At 32.0% G+C, this 23,878-nt stretch overlaps 1 protein-coding gene across 14 annotated transcripts in view; it reads left to right on the top strand.

Annotated features, from left to right (window-relative positions):
- The window catches only part of LOC145270082 (orphan steroid hormone receptor 2-like), a 428,823-nt gene that overhangs the window by 198,497 nt on the left and 206,448 nt on the right, over positions 1 to 23,878 (top strand). For 8 of the 14 annotated variants that reach the window (XM_080126369.1, XM_080127070.1, XM_080127635.1 and 5 more), the window contains exon 3: positions 16,716 to 16,859. The exons of the other annotated variants lie outside the window; for them this stretch is intronic. In XM_080126369.1, coding sequence (XP_079982495.1) covers positions 16,716 to 16,859 — 144 coding nt within the window. The remainder of the gene's footprint in view (positions 1 to 16,715; positions 16,860 to 23,878) is intronic. 14 annotated transcript variants of the gene reach the window in all.

Raw genomic sequence — 23,878 nt, forward strand, 5'->3', positions numbered from 1 at the left:
CTTTATGACGTCAGAAAGGGATGATGTTGTACACATCAATGAAGATGTACAACAAGGAGAAATCCTTTATGATGTCAAAAAGGGATCACATCAAAACAGATTATATACAGTCGCTGTATATATAGAGACGGCTTTTAATCATCATAATCTGTTTGTTGTATGTCATTCCTTTGAATTGTGGCTTTGTAGATGTACAGGATATTGGCAAGTGTGTGAAGTTTTCTAGTACAGTAGAGGGAGCCCACCTGCTTTACAGCAGTCTTGACAATGTCTTCTATGCATTTGTTCCAATTCATGTTTCCTGTGAATGTTAAACCAAAAAGTTTGAACAATGAGCTCTAAGGTAGAGTCTTATTAATCATGGCAATCAGTGGTTGAAAAGGTTTGTTTTAATTGTTAAAGGAAAGAAGCTCAGTCTTAGTAGCAAGTATAGTATTAGTATTTTTTAACTGGCTTTGCCAATTCACTTATTCCTAACTTAAACAATCTAGCCTGGTCTTAATGGGTGGCCCAGCAGATCACATTTTTTTTTCTAATTTATTTATATAATTGCTATAGAAACGGTTTGCATGATTTTAGTGGACCAATATTGTTATAATTATTACTGCTCTATAAAATATATTAATCCATGCACTGAGAGGAATGCTCCAAGTCATCAGCCTTGTATCAAACTGAGGTAGGAACAAATGTTTAGTATGCACAAAGAAAACCAACAAAATACTGACCTTTTCAGTAAGGTGAAAAAAAATAAGGAGCCTATAGAGTGCAACGATAAATATCATGATGGAAAGGTCAAATCGTATGGAGAAAAAAAAAACTGAAGTTCAGATACACGTGTACAAACTAGTGTTGGGATGATTAATTGGAATCAGAATCGAGAATTGGAAAATCAGAATCTTCTGGGATATCAGAATTGGTATTGGTATCAGAAAAATTTCTGATTTCAAAATGGATTCTTTAAAAAATTTTTTAAACATAACTTTAATTTTGAATGTTTATTGTTTTTAAGCTGCCAGTAAAATTAAGATCTATAAGAATACAATGTAAATTTATTTTACTAATGTCAAACGAGAAAAAAATGAAATGTGGGGTTTTGCCCCTTTATTTAGCATTAACAAACCTGACTAGAGGTGGCTAAAAAATCTGAAAACAAAACTTTTTTTTTTCAATAAATTAATTGATTTTCATGGCTCTACACAAGACATACTTTAGCATCAGCTCTTTTTTGATTTTAAGCTGTATGTCTGTTTGGTGTTGTTCACTGGTTGTAAATAAAGTTTTACATGTATAACAGGTAGATGGGGTCAAGATAAAAGGCAATAAAATCCAAAGCAAATAATAAAAAATCTGTCTTGGTTATTAATATTATTAAAAACGTTTTGGCAGTTCATATTCCTTCCACTGACAAGAAACAAATACAGACGATGCAAAAGACTGGAAGTGCATATTTAAAAGAAAAATCTTAAAAATTTTAAAATGTGTTTTATAAATTAAAAATGTGCTTTATAAATTAAAAATAAATTACTAAGGTTTTTTTTTAATTCGTTTCATATTTAAACTTTTAAATGTGCTTTAAAAATTAAAAATAAATTACTAAGGTTTTTTTTTAATTCGTTTCATATTTAAAATTTTAAATGTGCTTTAAAAATTAAAAATAAATTACTAAGGTTTTTTTTTTTAATTCGTTTCATATTTAAAATTTTAAATGTGCTTTAAAAATTAAAAATAAATTACTAAGGTTTTTTTTTTTAATTCGTTTCATATTTAAACTTTTAAATGTGCTTTAAAAATTAAAAATAAATTACTAAGGTTTTTTTTTAATTAATTCGTTTCATATTTAAAATTTTAAATGTGCTTTATAAATTAAAAATAAATTACTAAGGTTTTTTTTTAATTCGTTTCATATTTAAACTTTTAAATGTGCTTTAAAAATTAAAAATAAATTACTAAGGTTTTTTTTTAATTCGTTTCATATTTAAAATTTTAAATGTGCTTTAAAAATTAAAAATAAATTACTAAGGTTTTTTTTTTAATTAATTCGTTTCATATTTAAAATTTTAAATGTGCTTTATAAATTAAAAATAAATTACTAAGGTTTTTTTTTAATTCGTTTCATATTTAAAATTTTAAATGTGCTTTATAAATTAAAAATAAATTACTAAGGTTTTTTTTTAATTCGTTTCATATTTAAAATTTTAAATGTGCTTTAAAAATTAAAAATAAATTACTAAGGTTTTTTTTTAATTAATTCGTTTCATATTTAAAATTTTAAATGTGCTTTATAAATTAAAAATAAATTACTAAGGTTTTTTTTTTATTAATTCGTTTCATATTTAAACTTTTAAATGTGCTTTAAAAATTAAAAATAAATTACTAAGGTTTATTTTTTTTAATTCGTTTCATATTTAAACTTTTAAATGTGCTTTAAAAATTAAAAATAAATTACTAAGGTTTTTTTTTAATTAATTCGTTTCATATTTAAAATTTTAAACGTGCTTTATAAATTAAAAATAAATTACTAAGGTTTTTTTTTTAATTCGTTTCATATTTAAACTTTTAAATGTGCTTTAAAAATTAAAAATAAATTACTAAGGTTTTTTTTTTAATTCGTTTCATATTTAAACTTTTAAATGTGCTTTAAAAATTAAAAATAAATTACTAAGGTTTTTTTTTTATTAATTCGTTTCATATTTAAAATTTTAAATGTGCTTTAAAAATTAAAAATAAATTACTAAGGTTTTTTTTTTTAATTCGTTTCATACTTAAAATTTTAAATGTGCTTTATAAATTAAAAATAAATTACTAAGGTTTTTTTTTTTTTTTTAATTCGTTTCATATTTAAAATTTTAAATGTGCTTTAAAAATTAAAAATAAATTACTAAGGTTTTTTTTTAATTCGTTTCATATTTAAAATTTTAAATGTGCTTTAAAAATTAAAAATAAATTACTAAGGTTTTTTTTTTTATTAATTCGTTTCATATTTAAAATTTTAAATGTGCTTTATAAATTAAAAATAAATTACTAAGGTTTTTTTTTTTAATTCGTTTCATATTTAAAATTTTATTTTAATGTAAATGTAGAAATTAAGTAAATCTTTTTTACTGTATAAAACCTTATTATTATAGACGAATGTCTTCAGCAAAATCACCCTAAAAATGTGAGATTCTACTTTTTTTTAGGTGATTATGTGTAAACATCCTGAAAAACATTAGTTTTCTGCCAAGTTTTTCAAGGTGTCTATACCTATTCTTCTTAAAAATAGAATCTCATTTTGAAGGTGGAGAGTGATTTAGTTAAGGGTGTTATTAATTATGTGTCATCCTATTTTCTTGTCTTCTCATGGAAGCAGATTTAGATGCAAGATTAGTTTTTAATGTACAGAATCCAGCTCTCCAAGAAGGGACGCTGTAGACTGGTAGAAAAAAATTTGCCTCAGTCTAGAATGGTTTCTCCTTTACTGATCAAAAACAGGGAAGATGTATTTTGAATTATTTATTTGCTAAAAAAATAGATCATCAAGTGTGGGAAAATGGGGATCATTGGTAATTTCATATCTTACACTTAGCTAGAATCATTTATTACCACAATACCGCATTTACTCTAGGGGATCATCCTATTGTCAATATGCTGAAAATTTTCTCTCTCAACTTAATCCAGAAAAAATAATTTAATTTCCATAAAAATATCCATGAATTGTTTCTCAATAATAAGTTTGTGTGTAAGATATATAATCAATGTCTTAAAAGTCCCCCACCCCCAATCTCAAAATTAATAATAAAAAAAAATGCCTCCAGTTCTTAAAGGCAGAATTGTTTGGAGTAAAATTCTCCGGTAGCAGATTCATTGGAAAAATCCTTATCACATGAAATTATTAATACATAAATTAATATTACATGAAATTATTAATACATAAATTAATATCACATGAAATTATAAATACATAAATTAATATCACATGAAATTATTAATACATAAATTAATATCACATGAAATTATAAATACATAAATTAATATCACATGAAATTATTAATACATAAATTAATATCACATGAAATTATTAATACATAAATTAATATCACATGAAATTATTAATACATAAATTAATATCACATGAAATTATAAATACATAAATATCACATGAAATTATAAATACATAAATATCACATGAAATTATAAATACATAAATTAATCACATGAAATTATAAATATATAAATTAATATCACATGAAATTATAAATACATAAATATCACATGGAATTATAAATACATAAATATCACATGAAATTATAAATACATAAATATCACATGAAATTATAAATACATAAATATCACATGAAATTATAAATACATATCACATGAAATTATTAATACATAAATTAATCACATGAAATTATGAATACATAAATTAATATCACATGAAATTATTAATACATTAATATCACATGAAATTATTAATACATAAATTAATATCACATGAAATTATAAATACATAAATTAATATCACATGAAATTATAAATACATAAATTAATATCACGTCAAATTATAAATACATAAATTAATATCACGTCAAATTATAAATACATCAATTAATATCACATGTAATTATTAATACATCAATTAATATCACATGAAATTATTAATTCATCAATTAATATCACATGAAATTATAAATACATAAATTAGTATCACATAAAAGGAAATTGATTTATCTACAAGATTCTCAATAATACATTTTAGAATAAAGTTTGCAATAAGAAAAGCTTCAAATATCAGAAAATTTCTATATAAACAAACTTAAATGAGCACCATTTAATGAAATCTTTCAGTAGAGATCAATGTTCTTTTGGGCAATTTTGTTATTAGAATTAGTAATTCTATTGCAATCGGTAAGAATATTGGAATCATAGATACTGGATAAGTATCCACTTGCTAAACTGCTACAATCGACGTTGCTCTCCTCTCCCAAGTGTTAGGAAGTAAAAAACAAAAGTGAGGTAAAAATAAAAAAAAGAAGAGGAAATAAGTTCATAAGTAGAGTGAGGGAGAGGAAGGTGTTCAATAAGGTATACAAAAGAAAGCAAAAATAGTATTTTTAATTAAGGTGTAGCAGTTATTTTGGCACAAACGACTGAACAAAGGTAGATATATATTTAGAGTTAATTCATGGGTAGTTTTAGCTGTATGTGTTGGATTTGCGACAGTTAAGAACAGTAACTGTTACAGACAGTTTTGGGTTTGCGACAGTTGACGACAGTTGCAAGCTTGAGATAGTTGAATACAGATTATGGCTTGGATCAGATTTGAAGAGTCTTAGAAAGTTGCAACAAGAAATAAATTTACTGACGAACCCAGCCTTGTCAGAAAAATGAAGATCTAGACATTATCTTTTAGAGGGTTGTTTACTTCAGTGGTGTCAGATTTTGTGTTTTGTATTTTATTTTATTTTTTTTTTACTTGTGAACCCGTGCACACATCCTTGGTAGCTATCAACAACACAGTCAGAATAAAGGTCGAAGGCAAAGAAGATCATGGAAACGATGTTGAGGTTGGTAAGCAGGGGATCACGTGGTATCACAAAACAAGTACCCATAAAGAATAGACAAATTTTAGTTGATTTTTTACACTCCTGTAGATCAGCCGTATTCTATGTGAATGTATATGAACAGGATATGATTGTGAAGGATGTGATTGTTCACAGACTGTTTTCACCATGGAGATGCTGTATTTTGCACATCAAATAGTGCTGGGATGCAGTCAAGGATACCATGAATAATCTATCCCAGAAAGGTACTACTACACTACAAACCCTTTAGTCTAAATTAATATAAGGAGCTTGAATTCCTTATAAATTAGCAGGAATCTGCTTTTTTAACAAAAAAAAAAAAGAAAAAAAAGATTTTTATCAACAACAGTTTTTTTGTTTTGTTTTGATCGTTTGAACAATTATTCTCATCTTGACTATTATTGGCACAACGTTTCCGTTGATGAAACCTACAACCTACATCGGGTGTAAAATCCATGTGTTTTCAACTAAGGAAAAGGAGTTAGCTTTATATTGTAAGAAATCAGATTGTGGGTTTGGGGTTGTGTCTGTAAATTATAAAAAAAAGGTCAATCCTCAGGGATCAGTACAGAGCTAATCCCTTTTCCTTAGTTGTAAAAAACAGTGATTTTATATCTGATGAATGTCTTAAGTTTCAACAACTGAAACGTTGTGCCAATAACACCCAGGATGAGAGTAATTGTCCAAACAATGAAAACACATTCATACCTCATCTAAAAAATTCACAACTGCAAAAGTTTTTTCTGCTTTAAAATTTACAAATAAATTTTTGCAATAAGAGTGTTATGCTTTTATGCAAAACTTAAGAAATTGATTTCAAACAATTTTCAGCGTTTTCTTGAAAACGAACAACTTGTGGTAGGGATTAAATGGGTTTAGCCGTTTCAACAAAGAAAGGCTTTCTTCTCAATTTACTTCCTCATAAAATCTGATTTGAAATTCATATGCTTCTGTAAGCTGTGTGGGAGATTGGCTCTGGTACTAGTCCTCTATGAATCCAATGAAAGCATTTGAATTATTTTCTCTTATTACTTATGAATAAGGATTTATCCAATCTGTACAGGCCTTTTGTTATTTTTCATTTTTTTATTTTTGTTTTAATGCTTACACACACACACCAGATAAAATGTGACACGTTGAGTCACCCATTGAACTTTGGTTAGATTTTCTTTCTGGTTGCTGGAAAAATGGTGGGATCTTTCTATCGATCCGGTAGGTATCTCACTGCTGATGCTATTCTCTATCTATATAAGAGCCAGGTACGTCCAAGGATGGAATACTGTTGCCACATCTGGGCAGGAGCTGCTAGAAAGGACTTGGCCTGCCTTGATAGAGTTCAAAATAGACTTCGTAGCCTCGTAGGAGATGTCCTTTTCTCCTCCTTGCAACCTCTATCTCACAGAAGAGATGTTGCGAGTTTGTCTCTGATGTATCGTTATTTTCATGGAAAGTGTTCGACTGAGCTTCAATCTATGGTCCCCCCTCGCCAAACTTTCACAAGAAACACTCGTCTAGCTGTAAACACTATCAATAATTTCCCCCACTCTTTATCTGTGCCTAAACCTAAACGTAGATTCCATGAACAAAGCTTCTTTCTTAGAACTGCACGCCTGTGGAATTGTCTTCCGTTTTCCTGCTTTCCGGCTGACTACAATATGGTTGTGTTCAAGTCTAAAGTAAATAAGTTCTTGATGAGCCGTTCCGTATAAGTTATCAAATTTACCAAATTTTCATTACTAATGATTACTATATTGTCCAATTTCTACTGTACACTCTTTAACCCTTATCCTTGAGTGGCCTCTGGGCCTTGATAATGTGGTGATGCCTATGTAAAAAAAAAAAAAAATATATATATATATATCCTCCTCCTCCCTACACAGTTATACGTTAAATAATATTCATACTTATTTTGTTTATCATGAACTATTCCAATCTTTTAATTCTTTATAACCGTCAGCTCTCCCTCTCAAATGAGCAGTAGGGGGAGGGGTTCAAATAACATTTAGCAAGTGAGGGCAAGAATGATAGGTAAAAACTTGATAAAAGATGATTAATTTACAAAGTTAATTACAGATTGTGGTTAATGCAATATTTCACTTTATTCACAAATTAACAAAAAGAATAAGTTCACAGCTTGTTGCTGGTGTACATATGGGTCCTCTTAATTCCCAAAGAAATGTTGAAGGAAAGTTTAATTCAATTAATGTAACTTTATTTCACACCCAATCAATGCTAGGTATATCCTTGGATCCTATTCCAAAAATTGAATTTTATAAAATGTTATGAATAAAAATAAAAAAGTTAATATGATGTTATGGACTGAACAAAAAAGGACATAACATAGCCTCATGCAATGTTAGGTAACCCCACTAGTGTGTGTGTGTGTGTGTGTGTGTGTGTGTGTGTGTATATATATATATATTATTATTTATACTATTATTACTATTATTATTATTATTTATACTATTATTACTATTATTATTAATAATATTTTATAAATATTGTCATTATTATCAATACACACAGAATAACTTTCGAGCCAAAAGCATATACATTTAAGTACCTGCTCTGATATTATCCTCAGTCTATGTATGAGAATTTTTTCGGGACTGAGACAATTTTCCTTCAGGACCGAGACTATTTTTATTCTCATTTAATTATTAATTTTATTGATTTTATTATTATTATTTTTTATTTTTTTTTTTATTATTTTTTTTTTCTTCCCTATCTTGTGTGCCATCTTTATTGAGAGAGAGACGGAATTTACTCCCCATTAAAAAGCCGACATTGTCTCTCACTCTGTCCCTCTTCAGGAGTTTCATTATTATTATTATTATTATTCATAACTATTAATTACATTATTTTTACCGTTTTACAATTTCATTTCAATTCCATTATACATATTGCGTCTCATTTTTGCTGTTTGAATTAAACGCTTTTACGTTGCAACATTTCAAAAAATAAAATAAAAAAAATAAAAAATAATTAAAAAATACAATCTTCTTCCACAAACAGCTAAAATATTTCACGTGAACTTTTTTGAACACGATTGCTAGGAATGGACGCTGTCCACGCTAGAAATCTCCAGTTCTTTCAACGGTTTTCTTTTTCTTTTTCATTTTGATACTTTTGTTTGACCAAGAGTGGAAGTCCGCTTGAAATATAAAACATAACAATAAAAATACTAAGTACAAACAGTAACATCGTTTTTCATGATTCAAAAAACTCTCATAACCTTTAAATCACTATATATATATATATATATATATATATATATATATATATATATATAGGAAGAGACAGAGTTATGCGTTCATCAACGTTTTGTCTTTATTTTGAGACTTCCTCTGAATGGATTGAAATAAAGACAAAATGTTGATGAACACATAACTCGCTTTGTTCCTTTTTATTTCTCTATTTGGTTGGAATACTATTTCCATTCTTATGTTTTATATATATATATATATATATATATATATATAAATAAATAAATACTGGTGTTTTATACAATCATCAGTGTAGTATAGTGGCGAATATTTCTGTGGAGAACAATTACTTTCTGGACCCATGAAACCATTAGCATATATTCAATATGTCGATGACGCATTTTGTCCATTCAGTAACCAAACAAAGGCAAATACTTTTTTCTCCCTATTCAATAAAATGCATCCTGCGTTCAAGTATACTTATGAAGGAGAGTGTAACTCGTTCATAGTTTTCCTTGATGTATTGATAACAAAAACACCATCTAGTTAGCTTGCATTAATATACCGCAAATGTACATTCACGGGACTGTATACATGCTGGGATTCATTTTGCCCTAAAAAACATAAAATTAATTTAATTTGGATCCTAACACATCGTGGCCTTATAATTTGTCCAAAATCAAAAGTGGGTAAGGAATTTAAAATGATTACTGATACTCTATCCAAGATTGGGTACTCTCTTGATGTGATTAGGTAAGTCATGCATAGAAAAGTAACTGAGTTTTCTGAAACTGAATTTAAAACAGTGACTAATTGTTCAATATATCTTTGTTTATTGTGGTTGGAGACAGTAAGTGAGAATGATTTGTTTGGCAAATTTCTCAATGATTCAAAAATGTTATTTTGCTTCAAATATTCGTGTTATGCTCTCTACAAAAACCTTAATGACATCCTCTCCAAAAGACGTTCTACCCCCTCCATCATAATAATAATAATGCTATTTACAATTTTAAAAGTAGTTGCAGTGCAAGCTATGTGAGTCAAACGATGTTGAGATTGGACGTACCTAGCAAAATCAGAAATGAGACATACCGAGCAGTGGGTGTACTTACTAATAACTGACCATCTCATTAAAAACCTATCATGTGCAACAAACTCCAGCACAAATTCATTTTCAATTCTTAATCGTGCTCACTCGACATTCCATCTAAAGATCTTGGAGACTATTCATGTTCGGTTAAGGAGACCTTCTCTCTGTAAACAAAAGGAATGTCTCTTAGCTTTGAACATGATTAACCTCTAGGGTCTTTGAAAATATAATGTTGCTTTATTTTAATCACTTCGCTGTTTTTTTTTTTTTTTAATTTTATTTTTCATCCATGAACAGAATGCAGTGTAACTTTTTTAATAATGTACATATTTTGATTTTTCCTTTTTAATTGTAAATCCCTCGATACAGCTTTGAAAAAACTAGGGCGAAACCGGTCAACTGACTCCACCTTTATTTTTCTTTCTTCTTCACTACTTTTTTTTTTAAAAATGTGTTTTACGTATTTTACTTTTAATGATGACTAATAAGTCTTCTCTTCATGATTGCATGATATATATGTATATATATATATATATATACTGTTCCATTTGCAACAATGGAGGATATATTGACGAAACTCTGACACGTTTTCGAAACAATCATAAGACGACAATCAGACAAAAATCCCCCACCCCACTAGCAAACCACTTCAATTTACCTGGACACACTATAGACAATATTAGATGCCTCCTAATAGACTCAAATTTCCCATCAACAAAAATACGAAAACCGAAAGAAATACAATGGATCATCTGACTAAACACTCATAAGACAGGTCTTAACACAGACCTTGGCCAACTTAAATTCTACAAATACTTAAAAAAAATGATTAAGTAATACAATCACCTACTCATACATGTATACTTATACGTATGTATTAACCTGTTCTTGTTCTATATTGATTTCAATATGTATATTACATCTTTTCGTTTTATAGCTAACACATGCATTATTCTCTTGTTATTCTTATTATTACCTTATTTATCTACATTATTATTTTTATTATTATTACTGTTATTATTATTATCATCATTATTACTACTATTATTTTCGTTATACCTAACCTTCTATCTGCACCATTTTCCTATATATATATATATATATATATATATGTCGATGACTACAAATATATATATTCATATTCATGTGTATGTGCTTATGTGTGTATATGGTATGTGTGTACATGTGCGCATATGGGTATGTGTGCATGCATGTATGTATGCATATGGGTGCACGTATCCATGCATGGACCTGTACATGTCATTGTATGCATATACATGTGTATGGATATATATGCGTGTATGTGTGTGCATGCGTGCATATCTGTTTATGCATATTATTATTTATATATGCATTATATGTATGGGGGTGCATATATTATATATATATGGTCGTTTAATATGACTGTATTGGTATGTATGCGTATATATGGGTGTTAATTGTGTATGCATATATATATATCTGTACCCTTATGCACATGTTTTTTATGTAAAAGATGGTTATTATTATTATTATTATTATTATTATTATTATTATTATTAATATTTTATAAATATTGTCATTATTATCAATACACACAGTGACTTTCGAGCCAAAAGCACATAGATTTAAGTACCTGCTCTGATATTATCCTCAGTCTATGTATGAGAATTCCTTCGGGACTGAGACAACTTTCCTTCAGGATCTAGACTATTTGTATTCTCATTTAATTATTAAGTAATATTAATTTTATTATTCATTTATTTATCTATGTACGTCCCATCTTTATTGAGAGAGAGACGGAATTTACTATTAAAAAAGCCGACATTGTCTCTTACTCTGCCCTCTTCAGTAGTTTTATTATCATTATTATTATTATTATTATTATTATTATTATTCATAACTAATAATTACATTATTTTTACCGTTTAACAATTTCATTTCTATTCCATTATACATATTGAAATCAATTGCATCTCATTTTTGCCGTTTGAATTAAACACTTTTACGTTGCAACATTAAAAAAATATTAAAAAATCACAATCTTCTTCCACAAACGGCTAAAATAATTCACGTGAACTTTTTCGAACATGATTGCTAGGAATGAACGCTGTCCACGCTACAAATTTCCGGTTCTTTCAACGGTTTTCTTTTTCTTTTTCATTTCGATACTTTTTTGTGACCAAGTGCGGAGGTTCGCTTGAAATATAAAAAATAGCAATAAAAACATTAAATACAAAAAGTAACATCGTTTTTCATGCTTCAAAAAACCTCATAACCTTTAAATCACTATCCTCAAAGCATACGTGGACTTTTAACATTATATATATATATATATATTCCAAGTTATTATTGTCTTGATTTCTTTGAAACTGATCTCATATTAATTTATTAATTTCATTTACTTCTCACTTAATCTACTTTAGCTCTAGAAGATCTAACTCCCTTGAGCTGATTATACATCAGCAATATTCTGCATGGCTGGTTTTAATTTATATTAGATGGATTTTTTGGACTACTCTTCTCATCTTGAGTGTCATTTTCTCAACGTTTCGATCGAGGTAACTTCCAACCTTCAAGTGTATCTTGTTAGACTCGGGAATGTTTCTGTCAAATTCCAGAATCTGCATAAAATTTTGAACCTGGTTCATATGTTTTACTTTAGCTTTGGAATTATTTATCAATTGGTGTTCTCATATTTCGGCCTCAGACCATTATTTTTTTTTTTTTTTAGACATGTGTGTTTGGCAGCGCGCGCGCACACACAACCTGAATTAAATAAAATGATTTGAAAACGGAATTATTCTTAGAGAATCTAATCTGAAAGAAGTCTGTGGGTTTAATTAGAATAGTGGGTTAAAAAAAATCTCAGTCAGGGTGGGGTGTATGGCTTGACCTTTTGACCTATACATTTTGTCTTCCTTGTATTGCCATAATTATAGATTAGATAGAAGGCTAAAGAAAATCGTTGACCTTCATCTGATCTGACCAAGGTAATATGTTCCTCCTTACCAGGTGAATTGATTTGTCACAGCTGTGAATTCTGACACATAAACTATTCTATTTTTGGTTATTGCCTAAAACATTAAACATGCAGCGTTTATTTATACCAGCCGACAAAAGGTAGGCCATTGTGGCAGCTCTGGCCTTGTTGAGGTACAGTTCTGTGCACCCTCTGATGCTTTACCTTCTTGCACTTGAGAATGTATTAGTTTATTGCTAATCGCCTACTGAGGAGAGCCGATGGGGCTGCCCAGGTATTTTATGTAGGCTATGGTGCTCTTCCTTTAGAATGCTGGCTTTTCAATTGATTATTATTTATTTATTTTTTTTTGCACTGATTGTGATGACAGTAAAAGTATTGGAAGTGTGGAACATTCGTTGATCCTTATTTAATTTTGGGCAACATCAGATTTACCTGCTAGTGTATACTTAACTGCTTGTCTTTTCTGCTTTCAATAGAGATTAACACCACTTAATAATGACAAAATTTTTTTCAGTTCCAACTCCTGAAAATTATGACTACACTAGCCATTATTTGTGTACTTTTGGTGTAGAATTTTGTGACATAATCCTAATAGTAAAAGTTGCCTTTCATTCATGCTGTGAACCAATCTGAAGAATTTCTTTTTCCCCAGACTAGCCTAAATAGTATGCCTGAGTTTTCAAATTCATCATGTGGGCGTCTTTGCTCAATTACACACACACACACACACACACAATTTTATTTTTTTTGGGACCCACTTTTAAAAATTGCACATGTTACATAAAAAATATTTTAACAGCTGGATTAATTATTTGCTTTTCCTTTTTGATTCTTTTTCAATGCTGTCCCTTGTTTATAAGAAAGCCTGCTTTAACAGACTTGACTGAGAGCTTGTACACCCCCATCTTATCCACTTCCACTTTTGACTTATTTTTGCTTGAGGTCAGGAGGAAGAAATAAAAAAAGAAGCAGAATGTCAGATGAATGCTGGAAAGTTTGGAATTATATAAAATACTAGCAGACTCGTTTCCCAGCGTTGCCCAGGAAAGTAACACTAAGTTTGCGCTATTGAATCCTTTGCAGTTATCGTATACAAGCACAGATTCTTAGAAATAAGTTGACCTGAAAATACTTGCAAAACAAATTCTTCACACCCCAAAATTCTAATTTTCTATCCATGATGTAATATATGGAAGTTGTTCAAAGGGAAATTCAGGCAGTAGGTAACCCTAATTGGAAAGAATAGAATTTGATGAAAAGTTCTTTGCAAACGTTTGACTCTATCAGATGCTGCGAAAATTATCATTGATGATAGTAGAAATAGATGTTACATATCTGTTCAGGACCTTGTTTGTTATTTGCTTTTTGGTTTAGAATATTCAGGAGTTATCTCTTTAATTCTATCTATTGATATTTAATTTCTATCCTTCTATCGATCCAGTAGATATCTCACTGCTGATGCAATTCTCTATCTATATAAGAGCCAGATACGTCCAAGGATGGAATACTGTTGCCACATATGGGCAGGAGATGCTAGAAAAGACTTGTCCTGCCTTGACAGGGTTCGAAATAGACTTTGTGGCCTGGTGGGAGATGTCCTTTTCTCTTCGCTGCAACCTCTATCTCACAGAAGAGATGTTGCGAGTTTGTCTCTGCTTTATCGGTATTTTCATGGAAAGTGTTCGACTGAGCTTCAATCTATGGTCCCCCCTCGCCAAACTTTCACAAGAAACACTAGACTAGCTGAAAACATTATCAATAATTTTTCCCACTCTTTATCTGTGCCTAAACCTAAACATAGATTCCATGATCAAAGCTTCTTTCTTAGAACTGCACGCCTGTGGAATTGTCTTCCGTTTTCCTGCTTTCCAGCTGTCTATAATATGGTTGTCTTCAAGTTCAACGTGAACAAGTTTCTGATGAGCCGTTCCACTTAAGTTAACAAATTTACCGAACTTCCATTACTATCGATTACTATATTCTCCTTTTGACTACTCTACACTTTTTAACCCTTATCCTTGAGTGGCCTATCGGCCTTGATAAGTGGTGACGCCGATGTAAAAAAAAAAAAGAAAAAGAAAATTATGTTCACATTATCCCTCACCCTTGAATCATATTAGCCAGTGAGAGAATTCATTCTCTACTTATGAAAACTAAAAATATAATTCCACTGCATGTGGGCAATTTAGAAATAAGATTCAGCCTCTTTCCTTTCATGGTAAAATTTATAATGCTACTTTTTCTGCTGCTACTACTACTATTACTACTACTACTACTACTACTACTACTAGGTTTAACAATCTTATTGTGGTTTTTTACAACTCGGATGACATTTTTCATCGGACACACTATACATTATGCCAACAAAGAATTACTTTATAAGTTGCAATTATACATTCCAAAACCATCAAGAAAGTCAATCTGGATTACTTATATATCACACAACTACCTCTCTCTCTCTATTTGTTTACCCTGACAATACATATATTTACGTTTGTGGTTGGATAATTAATGTAGTCTTTTAATGCAGTTTTACATTAGTAACTATGATTTTTGCTTCATTATGTATTGCATGTCCTTTTTATATTTGTCATTGACAAACTGTTTATGTGGGAAATAAATGCATATATTTAAAACCAACTCTTTCATATCTTTTTCTTTTATTTCTGACCATTGTGTGTACACAAGAAAACAAAACACAAAATGGCAACCACCTGTTTTTAACGAAAGCCAAACACGTTTACTATAAAAACGTATAAATAGAATATAAACTATTTTCCAATTTTCTAACAATCATATTAGACATATTATTTATACAATCATGAAGTTGTCCACAGAAGTTCATCATGACGCTCTATCTTATCTTTGATAGAATTACACCTCAGATAACTTCATTCACATTTGTAAGCGTTTGAAGGTAATGTTGGAAATTTTTTTATCTCAAACGGAAAAAAGTCACAAGGACTTAACTAAAGTGGGATTGGTGGTCACATATCTTCTGTCAAAATAATAAATTGTACAGAAAACATTTTTTTTTCCCCTTGACACTTTAAGATCATTGATAAATGAGCGTAAACAGATTTTTGTTTTAGCAAAGCTTAGTCTGCTGATTGAGGCCTTTCTCACCTGTCTGTCATCATTGTATTCGGCTTAACGTCCATTTTACATGCTGGCATATGTTGGATTATTTTAACAAATTGACTACTAAATTAACTAATCTTAGGCCAGGTCTTTATTTATCCCTCTTTCTATCATGTCCATTTTTATTACTTCCTCCCATGTTTTCCTTGGCCTTCCCCTGTGAACTGAACCTGCTACCTCAACTGTTCCACATTTAGTTATTCAGGAACTGTCCATTGATTCAATGAAAGTCTCCTGTTCTGCACACATCTCTCAATACTGTAAAGATTTAATCTTGCATCAGAACGGAGCCTGTCTTGAAAACTTACATTAAACCTCCATCATATCATTCTTATGTAATTTCTTTCCATGCAACGCATGTCTACAACCCACTATCAAGTCCACCACCATCATTTTACTTTGTACAGTGCCCACTCCAAACATGGGATATCTTTATGCTCCACTCTGTAGAGGAACACACGCAAACACATCTCCATTAAGATGAAGAATGCTTTTCTCTTGTTTATGTGAATGTATCCCAACTGCCATCTAAGAATACCCGTAGAAAATAACACCAGACATTTTTGATTCTTATTCTTCTAAGATTTCCTAGACTATCAAAAGAACTAATTTTTAGTTCACAATGCTGCTGCGGCTACCCATCTTTTCTAAATTTATATGGAACCATGCAGTTTTTCCTACACTTACACACCTTTAGCTGCCACTGCTACTGCTGACCTTAAAAGAGCATATTTCCTTGTGTCTTGCAGACGTCCTCCTCCCCCAACGCTACCCAGATGGTCATGTCCCAAGAATTGGCTGATAAATTGAAAGATAACTCTATACCAGCCACCCAGATTGTACAGGTACCTGCAGCTGCCCTTGCTGGGGTAGATTTGGCTAATAAACTCAAGGTCGGTTTGTGTATATATGTATATATATTATTTTATACTGAAGCTGAGTTAATCCACGTTTGTTTCCCTAAGGATTTGTTTAACTATATAGTTTAATCACACAAAATAAATGTTAAAATATTCCTTAGATTGAGTAAAAACAAATGGTTTTGTTTTAATTAACTGTAAATTGCAATTATACACCAATTTACCCATCTCTTATTTAGTTTCTGTCTATTACTCTCATCCTCTCTCACTCTCTGCTTGATTATTCTCCTCCTTTTGGTTTATACAGTCTCTATCCCTTTTGTTTTTCTCTATTCATTAATAGGCAAAGGTTGTAAAAGAGCTTCTGTTTCTGAATTAATTTAAAATGAACCATAATGGGCAAAGCACTAGGTAAAATTCAATTTTAAGTGACACTCTTCTGCTGGTTGAAGGTTTCAGTGCACGTGATACTGATGATACACTTGCGAATTAAAACTTCTACCTGCTCATCACCCGCATTGATTAAATAAATGGTTCCATTAGAAAATCCATGTAGTTTCCTGAGTTTGACAGAAAGATTTCAGAGTTGGACAAGATACACCTGAAGATGATCAAAAAGTACATCAGGTGCAACGTGGTAAGAATGAAGCAGCGGATGAGAACAGTAGTGCAAATAATGCAAGTGATAAGACTATTAAACAGAAGATGGGAATAGTCCATTATTTGTAACATTTAAGAAAAAGTACCTGATTTTGCAAACTCTTTTTTTCATACCAGACAAAGGAATTCTTGGCACCATACTTTTGTGTCCCTTGGTACACCTTTCTTTGTCAAAATGAAATATGGTTAGATTTAGACCTAATGGGCCAGCTTCCCAAACATTATCTCCATCTTCCAGACAGGGTTGTTTTATTGCCTGTATCATACTTCAATTGTACGTGAAACAAAAGCATTCATTTTAAATGTGCCCCTGTCATATCAAAGAACCTACTGTTGATTTTATATGCCTGGCCTTACTGCTTGTACAGTGATAATGGCTTGAATTAAAGTTTAAAATAAAAAAGTCAAGTATCATGGTGCAACTCTGTCATATCAAAGAACCTACCGTTGATTTTATACCAAGCGTTTTGGTTCATATGATAATAAAATTTCTCAAATTTACTTGGCTGTGTAAGGTGTTAACTTTGGTCAAAATTGTCTGTTCCTTCTTTCGTCAGATTATTTCGATTATTGATACTTATCAAAAACATTTTGATACAAAACCTATCTAAGAACATTGCCAGACACATCAAGTACCTTTCTGCGAAATTCCATAAAAATCAGATCAGCCTTTTTGGAGTCCATAGGAAACAAACACACATACACACAAACAAGATTGTAATGGTAGCATAACGTAGGAAAATGTATCCTTCCAGCTCGTTGCTGAGCTCAACACAAAATGCAAATGTCTGCGCCCATGTCTGTGATATATATATATATATATATATATATATATATATATATAATTATTATTTTTTTTTTAAATAGGGGTCACCGCTTATCAAGGTCCTGAGGCCACTCGAAGATAAGGGTTATTGAGAGTACAGTAGTCAATGAGATGATTTCGTAGTAATTGTTAGTAGTGGAAATTTGGTAAATTGGATTACTTAAAGGGACGGTTCATCAAGAATTTGTTTATGTTGGACTTGAAGACAACCAAATTGTAGTCAGCTGGAAAACAGACAAACAGAAGTTCTGTTTATTTGTTTTTTGTTCTAATTTACAAATTGCGGAACCTCTGGACTGTACTGACGGAACCCTAAGATTCTGCAGAACCCTGGTTGACAAACACTGCTTTAGATGCTTGAAATCAGGAGGCGATAACTGCTTTCATGTCGGCTATCTTACTTATTCTTGATAATACTGTACGCTTTTTTCGGAAAATTAGCTCTAGTACGTCTTCTACTGGACAATGTTTGGTAAATTTTGGAATTTATACCAAGTTCAACATAACATGAAGTACAGAATAATGCTTTTCCCTGGAATGCCGTTGTTCAAAATACATGATTGGGTCGGACAAAATATATATATATAGACATCAGGGAAGATCACCATTAGTTGCCTCATGTTGTCAGGAACATCTCATACCTACATGCCCCTTCCCTCGTGATCACGGGATGAATTGTTGTGGTCATCATTAAGTGCAATAGAAAATTTGTGTGATTTTCCACACATTTGTGGTGATAGATTTTCCGACAAGAAGGTTTCCTTAACAGAAGAGGACTGACCGAGTGTGTACATTTTCCTGTGGTATCATCAACCTCCATTTCTTCTTCATGCTCACTGGGCGATTCAACGTTGATGTGCCGTTTGACCGCCATTGCTTCTTCAGGGAATTGTTTCTGTCAAGGTCAAGGTTAGAAGTTCCTGGTGTGGTATAATGTGGGCCATCCACAACTGGGTATATTTTACAGAGAAACGTTGCACAATGTTACTCTATTGCTCTCATATACTTGCACTTGATACTGTCGGTTCCCATGTGTCTCTACAATCCTCTTCATCTTCATCCATTGACGTAGGTAATTACCATCTGGTTCTGGATTTGGACAAAATCTCTGATTTTGAGTTCCTGGAGTGGGTGATAATGTTGGCTGTAGAACTGTTCGTTCTGCTATTGCCACCTCTCTCAATTCGCCTATTTCTCCACTGTTTCCTTGTTAGGTATTTATCCCGTAAGACAGGAAGGTGGTCTTTAATGACTCAACCATATAGCATTACAGCTGGGGACATGTCAAGGTCTTGTTTCGATGGGTTAGTAATGCTCGAGCAGCCCGATTGTTGCATAGGCATTCATAACTATCCATGTTGGCTAATATACGTTTTATTCTCTACCTGTATACGTCCAAGCATGGAGTACTGTTGCCACATCTTGGCAGGCGCTGCTTGCTGTGTCTTATTCTACCTTAACAGAGTTCAAAATAGACTCTGTAGTCTAGTGTGGGATGATACTTCTATATTTTTCGAGTCTTGCTTCTCCAAGATGATTCTTTGGCATTCGTCAGCCAATTGTTGGAGATTATATTTGGTTCTTTTTCCAATCTGTCCAGTGCCCGGCATCTGAGTTCAGTGTCCTTGATCGACACTAAGCCTTGAATGAAAATCAGAACCTTAAAGTTGTCGGCCATCAATGAGCATAGTCTGAAGTTGTCACGGTGTCTATTTACAACTGAAGCAAACGTGGTATAATCTTTGTCTTCTTTGCATGTCTGGTTGATGTATCTCCATCTTTTATGGAATAAGCTGATTTTTGGACGGTTATAATTCCATCAAAGATTTGGCTATCTCGTCAAAGGACAGTTCGCTTGTCTGTTTAGGAATGATGTAGTCCATGAACAAATCTGCGAAAATAGGCTTCAAAAGTCCACTCCTCTTCAGGATGATAGTGAAATGTTTCTAATGCTGACCAGATGATAGTGAAATGTTTCTAATGCTGACCAGATCGCGGTTTGAGAAAAAAATATTCTGGTCTGACTCGTTGCTGTCTTTCTTTGCTATTACTTTAGTTAGTGATTCCAATTTATATCTTTTTCTGTGTTTGCATTTCCAGTATATTTTTGCTGAATTGTTTTCTTTACTTCTTTTCTTTCTCTTTTTCTTTCTCTTTCACTTCTTTCTTCTTCTCTTTGTTTCTGTCATTCCAAAGCTTAAGTCTGCTGTAAACCTATCATTTCAACTAGTTGCCTTGAAAGCTCTTCCATTTTGAAAAATAAATACTCGCAAGACAAATCTGGATGTAAGAAATGCTAAACAGAAAAATCGCAACTATATGGAAAAGATATGCCAAATAGTATTTATGAAGAATAAAAAAGTCACATGTGGTTTTAACAGAAAAAAAAAATTCAATTTTTCACAGAGAATAAAAGACAATTTAGAATTTATTTTAACTCTCTCTCGAAAAAAGAAAAAATACAAAGAATTTTGAGTCCAGAAGAATGCGGAATAATAAAACGAATTGAAATTCCTTTTTGTAGCAAAAATCAAGTTGAGTATTCACGTTATTGTTCTGAATTCTCGTAATGGAGAAGGTAGAAAAATACGAGTTTGTTGAACAGAATTTATTTGTTAATCCAAAGGAAATACTTGTGGGTCCTTTTTCATATCCATATGTTGCCAATGTTGTGTTCAGGGGGTCACAATATTAAGGTGAAAGAGTCTTGGTGTTCACTGCAAGCGGTTAAACTACACGTGTGCCCTCTGCTCGATGGCAAAGCTATCTGGCTTACATAGTGCCAGACAAATCCATACTATCATAGATATAGGGGTGTTAACTACCCCCAGAACAGTTAGCATTTAAACTTGGCTAGAAAAATCGTTGCTTTGCATTTGTTGCGAGGCTATATAACAATAAAGAAAACCATTATACCAGTATATATATATAAAATACATTATTTATTTAGAACAAAACAAAGTAAACTTTATACATCGGTGTAATAATTGGGTAGTCATGCAAGGACGTGTGTTTGTGGCTTGTACACATTGACCTCTGTGGAAGATGCATAAGTAGAGGTTATAGTTCATATTTTACCCAGTGATATATTGCTTAAATATGACAGTCTTGAATTGTCCATATTGTGTGCTCTATGTGTATGCATCTCACAAGTAACAATATTTATGTGAAAAATATACAAGCCTACCTCATGTTATTGCTGTTGCTCTCCTAGTGCACGCTTATGAAGCGCGTGGTTTACATGTGTGCATGGCTTGATGTCTAGCGAAAAAGAGAGAGAGAAAAAGGGACGTAAACGGAAGGTTATGTCAAAGGTCACCGAAAATATATGCGTGTCAAAGTTATGTTATGTTTGCACATGCTCTGCTCTATGCATGTGTGCTACTGCACACAGCTTGTTCTGTGTCTGTGTGTTTGATCCAGACAAAGCAAATTTGGCAGGTCTAAACGGCTCACTATACATTCACCAGCATACCATTTACGCCTTGATGTGCAGAATGAAAGGATTCTAATATGTTGAGGTATCAGAATTTTTGTTGCCTTTAATGATAACTCCTTTTAGGCAGTATAATTCTTCACGCACAGGCCAGAAAACTTGATATATGTGATATATTATTGTGTGACTGAGGGAAGCCATTTTGAATTGGATCTCTCATGGTTCTGCATTCTTCATTTGTGGCTGCCGTGAACATAATCCTTTTCCATGTAATAACTTTCAATTTAGGATCATTTTCGTATATTGATGTGAAAGCGGCTTTAACTGCAATTGTTTGGGCATTATTTTTTAGTGGGGTACCTGCTGGGTATCGAGATGCACAATTGGGCTAAATTGAGTTTTCCAGGACAATCTTTTACTTGGAATTTGTACATAAGTGTCTTTTCCTTGAAATTTAACAAGCGGGAGTTTTTGATATTCTCCAGGACTTCCTATGAAAATATTTTTATTAGTGGTAGGTGATCCACTGTTATTAGTAAGTCTGGCCATCCATATATGAACATCCGTCAAGACTTTAGCCCATAGACCAGAAAGCTTCTCCTTCCACTGGTGCATATCGTGATTCTGTGTCATTTTTAAAATAGGATCCATCCAAAATGAGCTTCCAGTGATCATCCCCATTCATGTTCAATTCACCTTCACATCTGCAGTATTTTTAAAATAGAAAATACGATATTCCTGTTTTACTATAATCTGGCACAAGTCCTGTCTCAATGCCTTCCATTATCACTCTTTTCGATTCTTGGAATATGTGCTCCAGTGTTTCATATCAATAGAACTTCCTGTTCTTTGTCCTCAATAACTCTTGGAAGGGAGCCATCCGATATCTAACCCCAGTGATATTTGTTGGGGTAGGGAAGTTAAAGATAGCTTCTGTTGTTCTTTTTGCGGGTTTAACCCCGTTCGCAGTAACTAGAAACCCTGCAATCTCTACCTCCATTTCCAAAAAGTAAAACTTGTCTGGATTAAGCACAATCCCTTTGTTAGCGCAGTAATTTATACAGTCAAGAACGAAGAGTCTATTGAGTTGTCCCATAGGAGGCTGTCATCTATACATTGGGTTTTACAAGCCATATCCGTAATGATGTCATATAGTACCTATATCAGTAGTGAACATAGTAGCGTCTCATGCGGCTGGAGATAGCGGCAGATTGTGGTACCCATTCTACACATCTAATACCGTTTTTCTGGTGTGTGCAGGTATCATCGAGACCTGATTGAATGGAGATGAGGTGTGATATATTTTCCTCCTAGTGGCATCATTCAACTTCTGTAGATCCACTGTCCACCTTGGGGACCCATCCTTTTTTGGTGTGACCACCATTCTTGAACACCAAGTAGTAGGTGTGCCTACTGGTACCGGTTCTATTATCCCCTGTGCAATGTCTCTGTCTGTGTTCTGTTTCACTTTTTTTTCCAGTGATGAGGAACAGGTATCGGCATGTGAATTGCTGTTGGTGTTATTTTTGGGAGGAATTTTATTTCTAAGAGTTTACCCTCCATTTTTTAGTGTTGAACACATTTGAGTTAAAGTGTTCCTTTAGCCATTGTTCCAATTCCTGTCTGTTAGATTCTGTTGGTTTGAATGGGATGATTTCTGGTTTCTTTAGAGCGGATATTCTGCATGAGCATCCACATGGAGCTAATTTTCTTATATTTCTCAAAGAGTTATTCCGTAATAGTTAGGACGTAAAATTGGGAGGCAATAAGTTTAGCTCTTTCAAAGCCATTTGTGATAAATAAAGCCCAGATATGTAACTGGCTGTCTGTTATATCCCGTATCCGATGAGTGGTTGACATGAGGTATCCATCAGGAGTTTCTGGATTTCTGGTCCACTCGAACATATCTGGGCCTCTGTATCTGCAAAAGCAGAAATCCAATGATTGTGCTGACTTACCGGTTTTCTCAGTACATGTTCGAATCTTGCATAAGTTTCAGGCGTAGTAGTCATCTCCACTGTAACTGAGGGGGTTAACTCTGGGGCACACACCTGAAATTGTTCCCCATCCCACTCAAGGTGAGGTTTGTTTGCCGGCTGTGTCTTATGCTTGTGAGCAGAAAAATTATCC

Source organism: Euprymna scolopes, chromosome 1 (assembly GCF_053919585.1).
Source record: "Euprymna scolopes isolate OS-2025 chromosome 1, ASM5391958v1, whole genome shotgun sequence".
NCBI lineage: Eukaryota > Metazoa > Mollusca > Cephalopoda > Sepiida > Sepiolidae > Euprymna > Euprymna scolopes.